The sequence below is a fragment of the Thermobia domestica genome, chromosome 5 (genome assembly GCF_964235325.1).
Source record: "Thermobia domestica chromosome 5, izTheDome1.hap1.1, whole genome shotgun sequence".
Taxonomy (NCBI): domain Eukaryota; kingdom Metazoa; phylum Arthropoda; class Insecta; order Zygentoma; family Lepismatidae; genus Thermobia; species Thermobia domestica.
In genome coordinates this window covers 60,666,872-60,688,218 of record NC_137458.1, presented here as the reverse complement: position 1 = coordinate 60,688,218, position 21,347 = coordinate 60,666,872, and the positions used below count along the sequence as shown (strand labels likewise).

The 21,347-nt window shown below is 35.2% G+C and overlaps 1 protein-coding gene across 2 annotated transcripts in view; it reads right to left on the bottom strand.

Annotated features, from left to right (window-relative positions):
- Positions 1-21,023, bottom strand: part of sotv (exostosin glycosyltransferase sotv) — a 61,599-nt gene extending 40,576 nt beyond the window's left edge. The window contains exons 1-4 of one of the 2 annotated variants that reach the window (XM_081758708.1): positions 20,864-21,023; positions 7,573-8,145; positions 4,313-4,516; positions 396-579 (exon numbers count right to left, since the gene is read on the bottom strand). In XM_081758708.1, the coding sequence (XP_081614834.1) occupies positions 396-579; positions 4,313-4,516; positions 7,573-8,084 (900 nt within the window). In that variant the 5' untranslated portion in view covers positions 8,085-8,145; positions 20,864-21,023. Of the gene's footprint in view, positions 1-395; positions 580-4,312; positions 4,517-7,572; positions 8,146-20,702; positions 20,722-20,863 lie in introns of those variants that run through there. The other variant, XM_081758709.1, reaches the window with a different exon arrangement.
- Between the last annotated feature and the right edge of the window lie 324 nt (positions 21,024-21,347).

The following is a 21,347-nucleotide window of genomic DNA, read 5'->3' as shown; positions in this document are numbered from 1 at the left end:
CCGGGCCCTGGAGATCAAGCACTCCCAAACAGCCTCTCTAAAACTGATTGTGCAAGTATCGGAGGTTCTGAAAGATGGCTATATGGATAGTTCACATACTAGTCCCTCAGTAATGTCTTGACCCGACTACGATAGGTCCCATAGTAATGGAGCTATCAACTTTTAAAGTTCACTGATTTCACGTTTTCAGCACCCTATAACTACAAAACTATGCACTTCCGACCACAGCTCCATATGAACTTTGTTTCTTATTTTGATGTGAGGAATCTGTTCCCAAAATATTGAGACACATTTATGTAAATACCCTGCAAACTTATCCGACTAAAATTTCATACTTACTCTGCGTATATATTCACGACAACATACTCGTTTGCTACAACTTTAAATTTACTAACCTGTAATATTTGTGGATATCGAACAGTCTGGTCTCCATGACATCGCACTGTGTAATTAGCTGCTTCATGACACAGTTCTAACAAAAGGAACTCAGAATGATCGATCGCTAAACTTCTCAGCTCCTCAAGATATTCAGGATGCAAGTTTAATTCTGATGAAACCACCAACCACGGACGACTAGTCCTACAGTGAAGAATAATATATTATTATCATTATTTTAACGAATAGGATGTTCCAACAAAAGGGTTATTTTTATTAAAATATAATGCGGGTTTTCAAACACATATATTAATTAACACATAAAATTAATGATCACATATTCTTTCTACGGTTACCGTTCTCATTTTGTATTCGGAGATTCTGAGTTTGGATTACATGGCAAGCTATCTCTACTGATTTTTCTCAATCTCACCAACTGAATACAATGATAATGTTTTCAAATATACCATCAGTACTCCTTCCAAAAATTTCTTCCTCCGCGTGTTAATACTTCTAGTATAAAATAATCTCATGCTGGCTTAACCGGAACTCGTATTAATTACTTAATTAATAAAACTGTTTCAAATCTTGAAAACTGCATTAGCTTTCAAATTATAATGCATATATTAAATGTATTTTTATAAGCTTTTGAATAAAGAGTTCCAAGGAAAACTTATCAAATGTCCCTGTCTAGTATTGCCCACTACCACGCAGAAACATGGACGACCCTAACTAAAAGAAATAAAAAAAATACTACAAGCTTTAGAGATGTGGACGTCGAGAAGAATGAAGAAAAACTAGCTACATAGAATGAAAAGGTAATGAGGATGGGATGGAAAAAGCAAGCAGGAAACAAAATATGAACTAAAAATAGGAAGGGGCATTGAATTAGTTAATACATTGTCTGAGAAAATGTTACAAGAAGTAGCAGAAGGAAAACTATGGAGGAGGAAAGAAAAATTGTAATTGAACAACATATTATAGAAAAAGTACTGATGGAGACATTTTAACATCAAATAGAGAGACTTGTTTTGCATGTAAGTTTCTGACCTTACACAGTAAGTAATAGTAAAGGCAGAATACGAAAAATAATGATGTATTTGTCTGTTATACAACAATTTACCACATAAATCCATTGTATATTACTAACTTTCAGCACAATTAGTCTCATATCAACTCCAATACTCAACTCCAATAGTAAAAAGAAGTTCTCATAGTTTAAAACACTCAAAAGACAAAAATCTGCGAATAGTTTTAAGGCACTCCATATCTCCGCCTCAGTGCATCTAAAGAAAACTTGTTACACAAAAGACATGATGTATGAAATTCTCTGCTTATTTACCGTGTACATGGAATAAAAATGTTACGATAAATATGTAGATCGACAGTAAGATTTCCTTCTGTTTCTAATATAATGATAATGAAAAGTTCTTGTTATTCACAAATCTTATTATATAATAAGTACTTCCAGAGTGGGTATAAATATTTCAAGTTAAAAAAAAAAAAAAAAAAAAAAAAATTGTCGACGATAATTACATTATCATCAGTTTGATAAATGTTTCGCAGTTCCACTGTTTGTGGTCTTATGTAGAAGGACTTTTTATTAAGCATAAGTTAGGAAGAGTAGGAAATCTTACTGTCAGGCTAGACATTCACGCATCGGTTTTATTCTGCAAGATGGACAAAAAGAGAATTATATAATGTCTTTTACGTAGCATCAAATTTTCTTTAGATGCACTGATGGACAGGTGAGCAGTACCTCGAAACCGTTCGCAGATTTTGTTTTTCAGATGTTTCAACATATGAGAATTTTTATTTACTATTAATAGATATGTATCTCATCGTAACAACTAGTAGTTTAATACTCTATGTCAGTATAAACTGCAATTTACAAAAATAATACAAGCAATTTTGACTTGGTACTACGAAACACTCATTTCTTGAACCTGGAGGGCGATGTATTTAATGACGGTCAAAGAATCTCCGTCATTGAAAATTTTAAGCACTACAACTAGAGGAATCTCAATATCTTTCCCAAATTTTAATTATAGACTTTACTTCTGTCATTTGCACTTGACGGAACGCAATCCTCATACTGTAATATGGGTCGCATGTACGAAATATACCAATAAACCCCATATCTTCTAAACAACCCAATCTTTCCTTGCACTGTGGCAACAGTAAATATTGTTTCTAAAGTACCAGCTGATAATACAGCAATCACTACTTGAAATATCGTTGTTTTAACATATCTTGCATGAAAAATTCTAAAATGATAGATATACTAAACATATAATATACCTAATCCTTTTTTCAAAACCTCGAGATAACTCAGAATAAGTTAGTATAGCCATCTATTTTAATAGTAGTATTTACGACAAATTTTGTTAGCTATTGACATACCATACAACAGAACCTAAGACTTATGTTTAGTAAGAGATCACTTATCTACCTAGAAAACTTAGCTATTTGTCCATATCCAACCGTCTAAAAGTCGAGAATATTTTCACACTTTTCGAACCTACTTCTAGAGAAATTTGATAGTATATTCACAAAGTAATTTTTGTGTGTCTCTCATCTATTAAAATAAATTGGGGCCGCATCTTTACTTAGGATGAATGCACAGTTCTTCTCGAAGTGTAAGAATGATCCTACAGATTTATAATCTTTAGGATACCCACAAAACCAGAGGATCAAGAAGTCACGCAATCCATGCCGCAAACATTAATTTTTTCTTCTTTCTTTTGTTGCATGTAGAAGATGAGGGTGTTAACTGAGGGAAGGAACTTTTAGTACAGCACCACAGCAGCATGATATACATACTGGGGGAAAGGATTTTCTTTCTGGAAGAGCACATAAGGAGTTTGAGTTAAGAAATTACCGTGGTATGTTGTGCAGAAAGAAATTTCGGAAAGGCATTTCCGAATAGATCAGCCATCAATCATTGCACAATAAATTGAAGAAAACTGGGAGTGTGTCAGATGTCCCTCTCCCTTCCCAAGTGACAAATTGACGGTTCTCATTGTGGAAAAATTGGCGGATACCAGTGCAGAATGAAGAATAGCCCTGCGCGAGTTGTTTAGTTAGTGTGGTGTGTTATAGTACAGCACATATAGCTGTGAGGAAATCATTTAAGATATTTCCGTACAAAACCAAAGGTGTGCAGGAGTTGGTGCGAGGTGATTCCCTCAAGCATGTTGAGTACTGTCAGTAGTTCATGGAACATGTAAGGAGTTGGACGACTGGTATTGGTCAGACGAGGCTTGGTTTAACCTCGACAGGTACGTAAATTCATAAACTTGCGTTTGCGGTCAACTGACAACCTACATGTACTGCATGAGTCTCCCATTCACGTCCACAAGATCGATGTATGATGTATCACGCCTCGAAACAGAATGTTCATTCTCTTCTCCCTCACGACGACGAACAGTTACGTTTTCTTTAGTTAGTCAGGCAATTTCTTTCTATTCTGGCTGTCGACTTAAAGAAAAGGACATGATTTCAACAGGACAGTGCAACCTCCCATATCGCTTATGTAAGCATGAAGTACTCGAAATCTATGTTACAAAGGTGCATCATTGTATCATTTCCGAGTCACTGTGGTCATCCCAATCTCAATCTCCTGACATCAGTCAGAATTTTTCTTATAGGGTTATTATAAGTCAACAGCTCACAATTCATCAGAATACTTTAAAAAAAAAAAAAAAAAAAAAAAAAAAAAAAAAAAAAAAAAACTACAAACCAACATTCAACGAACTGTGGACAATACTTCATGTAAATGCTTTGAGAGTATATTCAAAAATATGATCAGAAGGGTGCACATGTGAGACCATTTTTAACATCTTTTGTAGTAATCCCATGAATTGCGTGATTTTGTAATTACCTGTATCATCATCACTTTTACAGGATACAAATAATAACATGTTAATACACTTACTTGTAGCTAGCTGTCATATCAAGTTGTTCTACAACTGGTGTGTACATGGGAATGGAAATGTCGAAACCTGGACGATACGTCCACGAAGAAAAACCTGCTCCAGCAACCATTGCATTACTAAGGTTAAGTTCTACAACAGAATTGTATCCAGGAACAATTTCAGATACCATGCTAAAGATCACATGATTGTGACCTGCATTCCAACTGCAAGGAACAATTATAAATAGACATAAGTACAGTACAACGAAAGAGCGGTGTTATTTGAGTAACTATTACAGTATTGAATTACATAACACAACTACCAAGCAATCGACATAGATATACAATGCCTTCCTAAGGACTTAAAAAAAAAAAAAAAAAAAAAAATCCAAACACCAATGACTTGTCTTCTAGGTTAATACATTAGTGAAATTATAAATCTTATTTCTTTTAATTTTCATAGCGTAGACTAAACTTTCAGGTAAAACAATCCATAAAGAGCTACGACCAACCACATGACGTACGTCAAACTGGGTGATGAGTGGTAAGCACTTCAACCTCCAACAATACTTCCTACAAGGGACTACGCCATATCTTAACGCAAGTTGCTCCTCAATTGGTCATAATGCTAGATTAACACCAAAAATTAGGTGCCCCCAACGTAAAGCAAACACGGGACATGCACGATTATACACTGTGTATGCTATAGTGTAATATTAAAAGTTCAAGTGCCTATTCTTCGCCCGATAACAGCTGGAAAAACTACAACAATCTAACATCTCGATAGGGAAGAGGACAAGTGGCTTTGGAACATAAATCTGGAAACTGGCATCTTGATAGGAAAACTCATCGACGCGAGTTCGAATTCAATTAAAAGCCGGACCTCTATCCCGGTCTGTAAATGAATTTTTGAAAAATGGAAGCGTGTTGAAATTACTTTCTATCAATCCGAACAGTACATTCATTCTGTTTTATGAAAGTTGTTGAGCAAATTTATCATTTCCCCTCCTCCCACAGAAATAAAACAACAGATTAAACCCATTTGATAGAAATCGTTACTCATTTAAAATAATTAGGCGAGAACAAAATATTCATTATTATATTTTTTCATGCCTTGCTTTGTCTTTTGTAGTACTGATTTGTTCTATGGAGTCTATATATAATGCTCTCTCTCTCAGCCATCTTCGGTTGAAGCATGCTGCCGTCGGGTCTGGGTATACACGAGCCTTCTTCAACTTCTATCGTTCCACCATCTTTCATCTTCCAGTTGTTGCCACTTCACACCTCTTGCTTGTGTATCTTTTACAACCTTGTTCTCGACCGTTTTTCATTGTTGATTCTTCCGTGATCCTTTCTTTGCCGTTAGTCCCCATTTTTCTGAAGTATCCAAACCATTGTAGTTCTGGATTTCTTTATTCGTTTTCTAAGCTTTCCTCCCCAAGTTCTTTACGTATTATTTGATATCTTATCCTATTCCTTCTTATCTTTCCTACAATTGCTCTTAAGAATTTCATCTCCAACGCCTGTAGCATGCTTCAGTCTTTTTCGGTTATTAACCTGTTTCTGCTGCATATGTTACTATCGGTACAACATTTATCATGTACAGCAGTATCTTTATCTTCCTTGCATCTTTTCATTTCATAGTAATCTTTTCACGTTTCTAGTTTAACGTCCCACGGTTATGTCCAAGGCTAAGGGACACACTGATGATGATAATGAATGACACGTGCAAAGAAAGTGGGAGGAAATGGAATAACTTTAAAATAAATAAATAAATAAATAAATAAATAAATAAATAAAACAAAACACGGTGTCTGTCTACCGCCACAAATTTCACTTGGCACGAGCTGAGATTGAATCAGGGATCCCACACACCAGAGGTGAGCGTCCCACAACTGAGCAACCGTGGCTTTCTGAAGTTCCATTAAGATTGGTCTAGTAATTAGTTTTGTATATTGGGAGTTTTATGTTCATTTTAGCACGACAACTATGTACAACGTGGCCCTACAGCCTTACGTGGGAATGTGGACCACATGACCTCCCATCGGGATCTCTGGCAAAGGCCACGGATCACACAGACCCAAGTTCGATTCCCAGTGAAAAATTCGAATGCATTATGGAGGTTCGGTTTCCACCTTAAAACTCTCGGTGCTGAAAGGGCCGCAAAACTAATTCACCCAAAAGAATAAGTAGGTATACTATCGAATATTGCATAAGATCTATACATCATTGTATCAAGTTATTACCACAGAATAAAAAGTATAGCAAACAATCCAATTATAACTCACTATTCACAATAAAAATATTCGGTCTGTAATTGTACTACAGTTTGAATTGATCAACATATTGTACTATAATAAGGTGAAATTTACGGGATACACCATTAACATTAGTATGCTAGCCTTTGATGTGCCAAATCTTAGATTCAGATTCCTTTTCAGCCTATAGAGCAACATTATGAAACACTACACAAACCAACAAACAGAAAATTAAATTCTAAATTACATACGAAAATAAAATCAAACTATTGGGATCAGTATCTTCTAACGTATTTCTATACAAGCGTATCTAATTTCCAAGCTTCACCTTAATGCAATTTAAAGATGAACGATCTGATTAGTTCTCAATTCAATTATGTTTCAAAATTTGTTTCAGTGATGCTTACTATTTATAATGGTCAAGACGCAAATTGTTTTTGAACAATTAAAAATACACAAGAGTCGTAGCAGCAAATAAATTAGTTATTAATCACCATACCTTAGTCCACAACAGTATTTAGTTATTAATCTACCTAAGTCCCCATCTAGAAACTTCATTTGATATGTTAACCTTAATTAAAGCATAGACTGCAGACCATTCTATTAACAATAATCTTCATTTTTATTATGTTCTCAAGATAAACTACAACCATAAACGACCACTAATACCCACTAATACTTCATACTCTATAACTTCCAGTAAATCTAAATATCTTGCCATATATTAGTCCTTCAACGATAATGTATTATAAGTAACATCATTATTAATAATCAATCTATAGGAACAGAAAGCTTGTAAATTATATATCTAAGTACTGACTGCCTACATTGATAACTGAAACATTTTACATCAACATAATTCGTCCTTGACTTTCAATACTCAGTTTTAAATCAATATACAAAGGTAAATTTCTTAAGAGCAATATAACAGCATTGTGTAAATTTTGATGAATTAAACATCTTGAAACTAAAATAGAAACAAAATATATACATAATTCATTTTAATTAAATCAAGTGACTTACTAAGGTAAAGATGCCAGAGCTTGTGATGTTTCCTTAATTCGAAAACGTCTTTGACTCAGTGTATCGAACGACGGAATGAAAATGCATGCTTCTTCTGGATTGGCAGTATAATATGGACTTTCCTTAATACTCTTCAAAATGAAGTAGAATTCTCGAGAAATCTGACTAGTAGCTGGAATACCATTTTCATCCACATACTTTTTCAACGGATATATATACACTTTTATCTTGTCTGGCCTACATTTATAAACATCAAAACAATCATAGTAGGTACACTGTGGATCCCATGGCTTTGATGTAGGAGATGATGCTTTAATGGTAATTTCAGGTATATGGTCTAAATTCTCAAGTGAAAGCTGCCTATGTGTGTCGTAATCAAGTTCGTAGAATCCTCCAGGAAGAACAAGAATAAACGCTATGCCCAAGAGAAGCAGTACGAACAAACTGACAAAGAAATGTCTGTAACGCGTTAAAAGCCGTCCGGGCTTCGAAATTCTGGGAACACTCATCATTTTGGTGGCCTATATTGTGCTTGCCGATCCATGTGATAAGTATGAAGTCAGGCTGCTCCTCCTGAAAACAAAAATTGAAATGTTACTACATATACGGTTAGAACAAAGGCCTCTTTGCAGACATGAAATCAAAATAAATATTTAAAAGATTCACAGTCGCTAGTAAAAATGAACATTTACTTGCATAAGTTCTCAAGAACTTCAAAATGGACACAATTCTTTGATTACAGTCATAGTACTCTGGTACTGTATATACAAACTGAAAGCATTAAAAAGGAACGCTTACTTTCTAAGTGACAAAGGTTCATTGTGAGAGTGCAAACAAGAGAGAAGAAAAAAATGAGAAGTACAACGGAGAATTACAAAACATCAGGTCGTTTGTCAATGATTCGCCATTCTGAATAACACAAGAACAAATATCCACGTTCAGTATTTAGAATGAGTTTCAAGAAAGGAAAGAAAGCACTAAATACAAAAGGAGGATGTGGCCTACGGACAGTGATTTTTCAAAAAAATTGTAAATGAAGGAATACTAGGAACAAAATGAGTAAAAGCGAATAATGATACAAAAAGTGATTTTTTTTTTTAAAAATGCGGAAGTTGTAAAAAAAAAAACTGGGATGGAGAAACAAACACGATAATAAAAATAAGTAAAACACAGGTAATTATAAATCAATCAAGTTTGAAAAGGTTGTATTATATATATAAAGCAATAGTCACACGTAGTCGATGTGGCTTTATTTCGTTCGTTACACGACACACACAGTTCGCCTCACATGGGCCTCTAGCATATTCCTACTTATAGTTATAAATGCAGCTGAAATGCGACCCTGGAGCTGCATCTAAAGTTGTTGGTAGTAGAGGAACATATACTGTTCTTTATATGCCCCCTACAGAAAAACTCACAAACTGTCACATCAGAAGATCTAGAAGGCATGGGAGAAGCGCTAAGTCATTTAGTTCAGTTCAACGGAGTGGAAGTTCTTCGTCCTGTGGTTTTGCCTTTATTCAGGCAGCCAGTGTCCTTAAACTATCGATACCATGTCAGTATGCTTTGGTGCCCTGACTTTGCGAACTGTCTACGGAATGACGCTACAAAGAAAACACCCTTCTTATATTTCAAAATACAATATTTCCTGCTGCAGATATGCCATTTTGGAAACTAGGACTGTGCTGTCATCTGTCGCTACAAGCCAAATTTATGAATAAGAGAAATTAAATTTTTAAATGTGTTGTTTCGTTTCATCATTAGCACAAACGTAATGTATTTATAGTTTTCGACATTTTCACTTTAGAACTCGATGAATCATTTATAATCTCCCTGTTATATATATAAAAAAAAAAAAAAAAAAAAGTAAATAAATACAACCAAATAAAAAGAAAAAGAACTTATGCTTCGTCGTCTAAGTATACAATCAGAAAAGATAAGAAAGAAACAGGTGAACAGCACGGCACATTAGTAGTGTGTTTTCCGGTACAGCTAAAGGAAATATGAAACTAGTACATATTTGAGTACTCACTTTTAGATACTTTTCTGGTTATAAAAAGTTGAAGTTATCATTTCTTTTAAAATACAAAGTATAATAAAACAGAATAAAGTCAAACCTTGCATATTCTTGGTACTTATTTTAATATGGCTCATTATTTCGACATCTGGAAGTTGTGACACGTGGGCAATCACAAGGGCCCAGGAAAAGAAGATGGAAGTAGATGAGATGAGAATGTTAAGATAGATGTGTGATGCGACAAAGAGGAACATAATAAGGAACGACATAAGCACTATTAAGGTGAGGCTCTTGAGTAAAAAGTTTTAAGAATGGGGACAGAGATCGTTTGGACATGCAGAACGAAGAAACAACGACTATGTGGGAAAGAGAACAGAAAACCTGGAAATACCAGGCAAAAGCAGGGTGGAAAAAATCATGATTAAAAAAAAAAAAATCATTTTTGTTGACTTTTTTGATTTAAATAGATTTTTTGATTTAAATCAAATCTTTCTTTTCGCGTAATACAAGTCACGAACTGAAGATAAAACATTAGGAATTAATATTAAATGTTAATTATGCCATTTAAGTGAAAGTATTTGGCTTGAATTTTGAATCAATTGCCAGTCGTTAATTTATTTCAATCCAAAATATAGATGCAAGAGTTCGGAAAAAAAAACGTCTTTTTTTTGGGGGGGGGGACCCGTTTTTTCTGCTTCGCTTTCTTGCTTGGGATTTTTTTTTTCAAATTCTGCTTTAAATTGATAAAGCGGGTTTTGTTTCGCTTCTCTACAATACAAAAACTCATTTAAGTAGTAGTGGATGCAGATAATAATACAAAACCTCGAAAATAAACATGAATTTCGAAAACATATTTCAAACAATTTTAATTCTTAACACATTTTTATTATGAATCACAAAAAAATTAATCCATGTATATAATAAGTTGCAGTTAAGTTTTAACTTTCATATGCATTATAAGCAATATTTTTTATTGTGAATTAGAAATACAAAAACACGGAAAACTGTTATATGACATACAGAATTTATTGTACTATGTGTGTGAGTTCAAACAAATAATACATCGGCAAAATAATAACATATTTAATGAACAAACACACAAAACAAATTTAAGTTTCGACGCTGTAGCCTTCTTAAAAATAACAAGTTCTTCTCTTTATCATTACGTACATCAAGTGGCTCAAGTGGTACAAAAATGAAATGAAATCCTTGAGTTTTACGTCCCACGGTTATGCCGGTTAGGCTAAAGGAGACGGTGATGATGAGTGATGAATGAAATGGTGGAATGAAGAAAGTGGGAGGAAACGGGAGAACCCCGAGAAAACCCACGCACACGGTGTTTGTTCACCACAAAGTTCACTTGGCGGGGCTGGGATCGAACGCGGGACCCGAAGCACCAGAGGTGAACGCTCTACCACTGAGCCACCGCGGCCCCGCTCAAGTGGTACAACGTTGGCTTCGCATTTGGGGTCATGGGTTCGATTTCCGCTGCCGACCATCCTGACTGGGGTTTTCCAGTGTTTCCCTCAGTCCTACCAGGCAGTCGGGATGGTACCTACTAAAACAGGCTCTGGCCGATACATTCCCAAATCTTTTCCATGTTGTTGTTAGATATCCAGTATAAAATAGCCTCTGAGCTGCATCTGGTGATTGTTAAATACATAAATAAATAAACATCATTCCCTCGTCAATCTGTTATAGCCTATAAGTTTATTATGTCTCACTTCCGAGACTTTCATAAACATTCGTACTGGAATAACAATGAAAAATAATTGTCGTTTTATTACAATTCAACGTATTACTTTAAAAGACTGACAAAAAATGCAATCTTTGTATGAGACGTTCAAAAATCACCTAATTTGTTAATGCACCTCTTGCTTCCGCCTTTGCTACCCCTACAGAAACTTCTTTGAAATGGAACAGAAATGTTGAAAATGTATTTTCTATTAATTTATTACATACGTAATAATCTGTTACCATCTATCAGGTGCTTCGAACCTGCAAAATCGGTAAAGTTCCAAATTCTGTAATGCACTGACTGTTCCTTAAGCTTGTTTAGAGTCAGGAAAGTATTGAATTTTCTGTTCGTGGATTATATGCGTAATACTGTTCATCTGAGCTTTTTTTTTTTTCAAGGTTCTGGAATATATAACCACCATCACGTTTTACACAGTTCTGAAGGTTTCTGAATTTTTAACAAGAATTCAACATGTCATTACGGAACTTTCCCTTTCTTTTTTAAATAAAGAAAGAAAAGAAAAACTACGAAATACATTTAAGTCAAGCACAACAAACATGAGTGAGTGGTTAGCTTTTCCGCTTCTATTGGGAAATCCGATTCAGTCCCGCATTCGACCATTCCGACAAAACTTCTTAATTCCATCTGTGAATGTAGAGATAGTGCGTGTACTGTGATTCCTGGCTGATTTAATTTCTTATGTTTTAAATTACTAATTACCAGCAATGACGGATTTGCGAAAGGGGTTAGGGTTGGGGTTTCATTCGAACTGAAGCCTGCTCTCCGAAATTACGAAATTTCTAAAACAAACGAAATTTTAGTTATGTCTTTAAGCATAAACTTCAAGCTCCCCTCAAATGAATATCAGGCATTTTTAAAAAACTAACCATTAATAAGAAAAATCCCTCCCAAAACACTTTTCTAAATCCGTACTGATTATTTGTATAAAATGGTATTCAAGGTTGCATCCGGAAGATTATTGCTACATCATTACACAGCTACAGTATAACAGAAATGTGGAAGTATGCTCTGACGGATATATTGAAAAACAAAAGTTTAACTATGTGCTAGAAACTAGAGTACTAAGCTCTAAGAAATAAAACACGAATAACTAAAAATGAAATGATCTAAAGAAGAAAAAAATGTCGATAACTCAGAAGTTAAAATAAAGTTATATAGCCTCTAAAATTGCTCTTAAATACTACGTACTTAATGTTTAATTCATGAAACATGTGGTCCATCCATCATGATGGTGAATTCTAGAGGGAAATATGGCATTTAGGTCATGAAATCTTGTTTAACTATAGAGTATACTATAAGAAAGCTATTTATATAGAAAAATCATGAAAATGAAAAAAGCCAAAATTTCCGTTTTTGCCCTAAAAAGCTGGCTTTACATGTGAAAAAAAAACATCAATTCAAAAAAGTCGGCTATTTTGCATCTCTAATCCCAAACAATGTTTCTTAAGCACTAAGGAAAAAGTACGGCGAAGTATGTCAACATATTTTTTTTTTTTTTCACAAAAGTTACTCATATTTGGCAGAGGCATACCTTTAAAAAAGAACTAGCTTGCGGCACGAAATACATATAAAATACGCAAATTTCGCCTAAAGTTATAAAATCTAAAAGATTTAAGTTTCGGAGAGGGAATCGGACCCCTTTATAAATACGCCCCTATTATATGGGAACAAACAAATAGACGCGCACACAAAAGAATTTTCATCTTAAATGTCCATGGTGATTTTCTCGTTGGAATAGTTAACGATTTAAAAACCTTATGTTACGAAGATAAGAAAGCAGAATTCCTCCGTTACCCGTTTAAAACGGAATTTTCCCTAATCATCCTCTGCATGAAATACTCGTTTCCATACTGTGCTGTACATACATTTGCATCTTATTGTATTATGATTATCTTCCATAATTGAAATAACACAACAGAGGCTGGATTTTACTTATTGTCACTTTAAATTAATTTATTTCGGAATTTGATTTAAATCAACGATTTTTATTTAAAAAATCAAGTGATTTAAATCAGACTGATTTAAATCAATTTACCCTGGGCAAAAGTAAGGGGAAAAGACAGATGGAAGGACAAGACACAAAATGATCTGAGGAAGAGAGATGGAAAATAAAGGACGCTCAGGATAGAGGAGAGCGGATGAAAACAATTAAGACACCTCACATAAATATGGGGAAAGTTGAGAACAAAGATGATTATTTCGACACCTTAAAAAATTTTAAGTTGTGAAAGGTGTTTTCAATATATGGACAATGGGTTCTCCAAGCACAGCAGCTAGGCTGTGTTACAAGCTAGGGATGTCCAAAATTTTCCGGAATTGGCCATCCCTAGTACAAGCCATGCGGTCTCAGTGGAGAGCACCGACTACAGGAGTGAGAGGGTGTTTGGCTGTTCTGAAAAACGGACTGGATGGCGTAGTGGCTAACGCATCGGCACGGTATGCCGGAGATTACGAGTTCAAGTCCTGGTCCAATCAATCACCTTTTCACGTTTTGTATGCTACTGAATTTGCACCTAGAGAAGATTTGGTGTGTAAAAATAAGTGTAAATCGGTTGTTCTCCTTTCATTAACGTAACAGGAGTTTATTGGTATAGTCCGTGTGGTTGAGATGGACTTCAAGAATTGATAAGACTGCTGCTGAGGAAGAGGACCGAATAGCGTATTGATAGGAGCTTTTAGTGATAAGGCGCTTCGTTCAGTGTTAAAATATGACTGAGCAACAATTATGGAGTCATAAACTGCGCACTCAAATTTCTGACCTGTAACTTTAAGAAAAGATTTGTACGTAACAGGGTTGGCTGGTTTAAACCATCTGTAAAAAACTGGTTAAAACTAAAAAACGAAAAATGTTTGTAAAAGTGTAAGTGTTCGTAAAACCTTGATGAACACACATTTGTGGGTCATCGCGTGTCACTCCCGCATATTATTCGCATTATATTCAGACCTAAATTCCCCATTCATTACTCAGAGAGATTATACTACAAAAGCAATCTTTTTTATAAGTTTATGAATGTTTCTTTTGTGATTTTTTTAAATAGTTGTGTTATTATTGTTATGCAATTGCAATCAAAGAAAAATTCTAAATATTGTTTCGTTTTAATAATGTTTACTATTAAAAAATACATCGAAGTACCAGACCTTTTTTTTATGGGGGGGGGGGTCATACAAACCCCACGAGAGGCATTTACTGAAATCAGATGTATCCATAGTATCTATTATGTATAAATGGGTCAGAGCCATAGTGGACTGAAATAATTCTTATCTTTATTCACTTTTCTTACTGATATGCAAATTAAGTCGTTGTATTTCTTTAACTTGGACTAATAAAGTCGTAGTGAACTAACTTCGACTTAATTAGTTCTTCTGTACTCTGCAATATTTTGAAATTGTCCAGATATAATTCTGTATAATGGTTTCATTTATGCGACTGTTTATCTTTTCGTCCTTCTCAAATGACTCTTGTCAGTTAGACAATTATATTAAAAGTATGTAAAGATCAGTATAACGTATCAGGAATTTTTCTTGGGTGAGTCGGCAGACGTATCGCATTTGTGACCAATTCGTCCCGGTTTCGAGTTCAAATGGAGGACAATTTGTTTCGGATGTAAGTCGAAAAACGGGTTTGGACTCCGCTTTAAGCTTATGTGACCCCTTCCAGCATAACCCGGTTGTTGCATAATAACACCAAGATGAAACAAACTTATTTCTGTCCATATGTGATATAAATACATGGAACAAATTATATAAACCAAAAAAACCTGGCTTAAAAAAGAAAGTTTAAACAAAAAACTTTTTTTTTTTTTTTTTTTTTTTGCTTTTTTCAATAAAAACCATGGTTTTTGCCAACCCTGGTACGTAATACTATCGGCCTCACTTTGTACATTTTTCATATTCTTCGTACTTACTAAAAGAATAACAGAGCGAAACGACGAGTCTTAATGAATAACCACGGTAAGCTGGAGACACCCGTTTGATTCATGTTCCAGTAGTTTCTCTTTGTGTATCATTAAATTTGCATCTGTACAGAGGCTAGAGTTACTAAGTATTACTAAATTATCGAAATAGATTTTTCATTTTTTAAGTTTACGAATTGTACAGAAAGGGTGACCGAGACGGCGATGTGCGATTGTAATGAATGAAAGAAATTAAAGCACCCTGAAAAAACTCACAGCACACACGGTGTTTTTCCACCACAAAGTCCACTTCACGCGAGCTGGGATCGAACTAAGAATTCAACATACCAGAGGTGAGCGTTCTACTACTGAGTCACCGTGCCCTGAACAATAGAACTTAACAAACTACAGTACGATACTATCGTATTATATTTATTGGTGCCGAACCTTCGGGAACTTGATTTATCTAGAAGATTAGCAAGGGTTAATCGAATACTTCTGGGCCACTGTGGACAGTTGTTCAACTGAATTACAAGATGTATTCCGGTCACACTTCAAACACTTAACGAGCCATTTTTACAGACGATTATGAACCGGAAAACAAACAGTTCCCGATTTGATCTACAGCTCACAGATGACGAGAAGAACCCTAAAACAGGGGTAGCGGGGAAAGGTCAACGACACGGTCAAGTCCATTTTCGGTTTTTGAGGTGTAGTCTATACTTAGATGTCGTCTGCTACTCTGGGTAGTTATCTGTGTGCTATTCCGTGGTGTCGTTTGTAACACCCGTGCAAAAAGTGGGCGAGCCCATACGTACGTCACACAACTTCTGCTATGGTTCTTCTCGTCATCTGTGAGCTGTATTTTCAAAAATATGAGTACAACTAAGTTTCATTCAGCAAAGAACAATAATCTTTCGAACACTAAGTCTTATGTTAGACGTCTAATTGTTAGTCATAACAACGGAGAAATAGGCGAACCCTTTCTTTAAGTCAATAGTACTCAAGAAATTCCATCGACGTTTCATCACAAGATGGTGAATAACTTCGATTCCGACAATACTGGAGCCGACCCTTTTCGAAGAACAAAGTCAAGTAGGACCCCAACAGGTCATGTGAAATACAAACAGACTGCAAAAAAGAAAGAAAAAAATGACTGGGAAACACTCAGGAAACAAACTGTTAGATTTTTTTTTTTTTTTTTTTTGTGTGTGTGTGTGAATTGTTTACAAAATTCAACCTTACACATTTATCTGATTCTCATTATTCGGGAGTCTTCGTAGAACAAGAATATAACGTAATCATTCCAATTGGCAAGGAATTCACCATATCCCACACTAGCCTGGAAGAATACGGAGAAAAAATATATTATTCTATTATTTTGTCATTGTTATAACAACGCAAATACCCTGTTTATATACCAGTTATGGATATAATGATTGATTTTCTCTTACAAATAACGTTGTAGAGATAAGAATTACAAAGGTATTCCACAAATAATTGGATCGTATTAAATACTAAAAGTGACAGCAAATATAAAGAGCCAGAGAGCCTTACAACAGTATCTCCTCCACAACCCCTAACGCTCTGTGCTACTCTCCTGCATTAATGTACTCGGACTTCCACATTTCGAAGGCAACAAAACACATCGAAGAACTATGATTAGTAAAGGTATATATATATTCCTTATGTAGGATACCCTGTACTTATAAACAGTAAATCTGTAAAGCCACATCGGAAATATTACTTCTCATGGAGCTACAGTTATTTAATGGAAAAGATAAATGTATTTGCAGTAATAATTGGTACACAAAATAGTGCATTCGGCAACAATATCATTGTCATCATTTCCTTTTTTCCGACTTACAGATTAAGAATACGGAATCGAATTTATATAACAGTGAAACCCACATTTCTTCGTCGAAATAGTATCATCATACTCTCTACATTCGTTTGTTGGAGCAGGCCAGGACTCTATTTGCTACAGGTAAAACTGAGGGACCCTACCGGAAAAAAATTACAACACTTTCATCAACGATTTTCTAATGAATTTAAGACTTCTATTAACGTGATATATGTCTTACAAGTGCGAACAAATTAATAATATGCCTGCAACTTTATATCCATTAAAACGATTATTCGCAACAAGAAGAATCCACCAATTTGTATTACGTGGTCACTTCAGGGCAACAATGACTCTATTTAAAATTTGGGCAGCGCGAAGCTGAAGGATGTACACGATAGTATGTACATATGAAGTGTCAGCGATAGGGCGTATGTGCTTAAAGATGTGCAAAAATATGCACGAACTTGTGCTAGATGCTCACTTTAAGCTAGCTTTCCATTAGAATTCCATAGCAATTCTAGTCTACGGTACATATTCTTCGCCTACGTAAATAAGTACCTTACTCTTAATTTCTGAATTAACTATTTCAACCAAAACTTTTCAGATCTTACATACTTACGACTAACAGTGGTGCACTGTGACTTTTCCTAATGATTTATGAAGTACCCACAACCAATTTATTTACTTGACTAGTTAAGAGGTCTTAACCTATTATAATAGTTTACTTACCGTCTAATGCTCTCAATGATTTCATAAGACATTCTGCATCCTTATTCTCTTGACGCTTACTCAAATAATTGCGTACAGATTGATAATATGCATGTAAACTGATGTGACCCCTTTGGGGTATAATTACGCATCCAGACAAATGCCATAAAAAATATTGTGCGGAATGCACTAAATAGTGCAGAAAACACTAACAAACCTATCACTAGTGTCCACTAAAAAGCACAAATGTTATCTAATCACAGGCGCGTCAGCGACAAAGTGTATGTACACAGACAAGAATAGTGGGAAAAAAAAAAAAAATACTAGCTGAATAGTGGTAAAATTAATGTTATATAGTCGCCATGTACTCGGTGCTGGCTAAGTTTGGCACACATTTTGGAAAATTTATAGGTGAAATTGAATACTATCCACGAAAAGAAATAATTATACGGAAAACTTTCTGCAGGAGAGAAATAAAATAATACAAAGAAATACATCTGTAATTTAGGTTTACAAATGCTTTACTTCAGATAAAATAAGTGAGTGCATATGAGTTGAGTTGATTTTGAGTTTAACGTCCCTTTCAGCAGCGAGGCTATATGAGACGTGGACCTACTGATTAACGTGGAATCCGAACCACATGAGATCCCGCCGGGAATCGAACCCGGGTCTCCCAGTAAGTGCATATGAAAGATGACTATATTAGATACTATTTTTTGGCATTTATTCCGAAGTTGGGCGTCCGCTTTCGCCACGTTTTTCGCTGTTATCTCCTTTCCACACTTTCTGCAATTTGTTATTAGGTTCATTAATACGTGCTCTTCACAAACTTTTAAAAGATTTTGCTCGTTGTCAACGTATCACTTCACAAATGTTAAAACTGTCAGTTCATTGCCCTTGTACATTCGCCATGTTGATAACATAAATGTTCGTTTCTTTCCCACAATGCAACTGTTCGGTTACCTTGCGCCAAGTAGTTCCCTCCGCTCGCCATATAGTCCCATGTTTATAACCGCTTATATATAACAAATAAACAGATTTTTCGAGACTCTTATATATTATCAAGCACACAAACGATCAAATTATCCATATCATTCCTGTAAATTTTAAAAATTTTGCTGGAAACGGACGCCCAACTTTGGAATTTAACCCATTATTTTTACCGGCAGTGTATTTCTGCATAGTGTATACAAGTTCTATTTAATGTTTACAAATGGTGCGTTACTAGTGTGAAACCATGGCACGTGCTATTGGGACTTGTATCATTGCGAAAGCCCACTTGTTTTCACTATGCTCGTTTACGAGTATACTCACCGTCGCTGACGTGCCTGCTTCCTTCGGAGCACCGTGCAGTGGGGGCCCACCAGCTTCCCCCTGACACGAGTCGTTTAGATACCATCCAGCAAAAGTTGGTTTGTCTTTTTGCAGTGTAGTTTTTATGTCATGCACCCGGACAGTATTTAAAAGCAAATTGTAAAAGAATTTTAACTTTCCACAAATTACTTCTGGTCGCCTCCTTGAATTTTATCTATGCTAAACGGGGTGATGTCATATAACCCAGTCCACATCTTTTGGAAAACAATACGAAGGAAATTAGCGAAAGAATTGTAATTTTTTAACAATTACTTCGAGTGGTGTCCTAAAAGTAAACATGCATGATGTACTCACTAATTTTATCGAAATACAGCACTTACAATGGTATGATACTTGTATCCTTATAAACATAAAGTACTGGCTTCTTATACTGTGCAGAAATGCTCTGCCAGTGGAAATGAATGAACTTATATACTAAGAGAGAAGGTTCTAGAGTACTGGTCCGGGCATTAGTGCTGCATTACCGGATTAATTTGAAAAACGAGAAAAGGCACAAAAATGTACTGCATTCGGTTACATCTGGTGGGATTAGATACGTTACGTTAAGTTAGAAGTATAAAAACTAGTGTAAAAGCAGAAACCAGCCTGTGCGAGGTAAGCACTAAAAAGCACAGATAATATCTAACTGAATCAGCATATGGCGAAGCTTGAGGGCCCTTGGAAGCAGGCGCTTCAGCGAAGGTGGGTATACGTATAAGCGAGGGTAGTGAAAACATGTGGATTTTAGTATCCATACAAATTTCAATAGCACTTGTCATGTTTTCACACTAGCATCGCTGTACTTCTAACATAAAATATAGCTTCTATACACCGTGTAGAAATACACTGCCGTTGAGTTCGAAGACACTAACCTTCAGAACTGAGACTTGTAAGCATTTGCAATTTTAAGAAGAAAATCGTGTACAACACTTTGTTAATTGTTGCACGTTACTTATGAACAGTTCTATATAACCCACACATGACATGTCACACCCTTGACTTACACGCGCCATTTCCACGCTGACTTTCGTGTCACTATATCGTAACAGGTGTACCTCTCCGCGAAATAGTGCATCCGCCTCTACATACAGTTCCGCTCAAAAACAAACACTTTCTTAACTTTTATTATTCCCCATACCTCACTTTCACTCATTCTTCCTCACAAACTTAAATAAATTCTCCAATTAACCTGGTAAATTTTCTAAAATTTGGTCGGCGATAAAGCACTTAACCCCTGGCACACCTGATCCTCATACATTGATGAGGGTGGATTAGTAACCAGGTTGATTCCGTTCTTTATCAAATTTCAATTTATACATAGTAATGCAGAGTGAGAGATAGCGAATGAAGGCGGATTAGTTGCTAGGTTGATTACTTTTATTACAACTTAACGATGTGGACCACTGTTCTAGAATCCTGTCATTTAAAGAAGTTCCCTTTCATATGCATACAGTCATTTTAACCGTAAAATTAACATTGTTAAGTCGGTGTATTGTAATTTTGTAACCCCAAAAATATATGAAGTTTAAGTACAATTGTTCTAATCTCACTTACTTATTTGGAAGTAAAGAGTTAAGAATCATCCATAAGACAACCATATAGGCGGAAATATCAAAGGCTTTATTCTTTGCTTATCAGCGAAGTATGTTTACTCAATCACAATTAAATGATTTCCTTTTGACACTGGAATTTAACCAATGAAAAAAATAACATACCCACTAAAGCACAATGTAATTATGTTCATTTCGAACAGCAAATTTCAATCAAACACATCGCTTTCTTTTTTTTAATAAAAAGAAACATCCTGATTCACAGTGATTAATGAAAAATACCATTATTCAACATCACAATTTTATCCATTTTTTTTCCTTTTCAATTTTAATATTCTGTGCTTTGATTATTATGAAAAATGATTACTGCAAACTTGTTCCTCGCTTCTCAGAAAAGCACCTATAAAACTATCCTTACTTCAGGACAACTATATAAATGAACTTCGTAAAAATGGTAGGTGTTTTCTGTGAGAGGTGTACGGAAAATCTTAACGGCAGAAGTCCTGAAAATATGGACAGAAGTCTTAAATTTTAGAACTTCTGTAGTTTAGGACTTGTTTTTTTTTTATTCAATTGTTTTAGTTCTTTAGCTTGCATCTGCTACCAGTACCACACACAACTACAACAGTTGCCAAATCACAGTTACGAA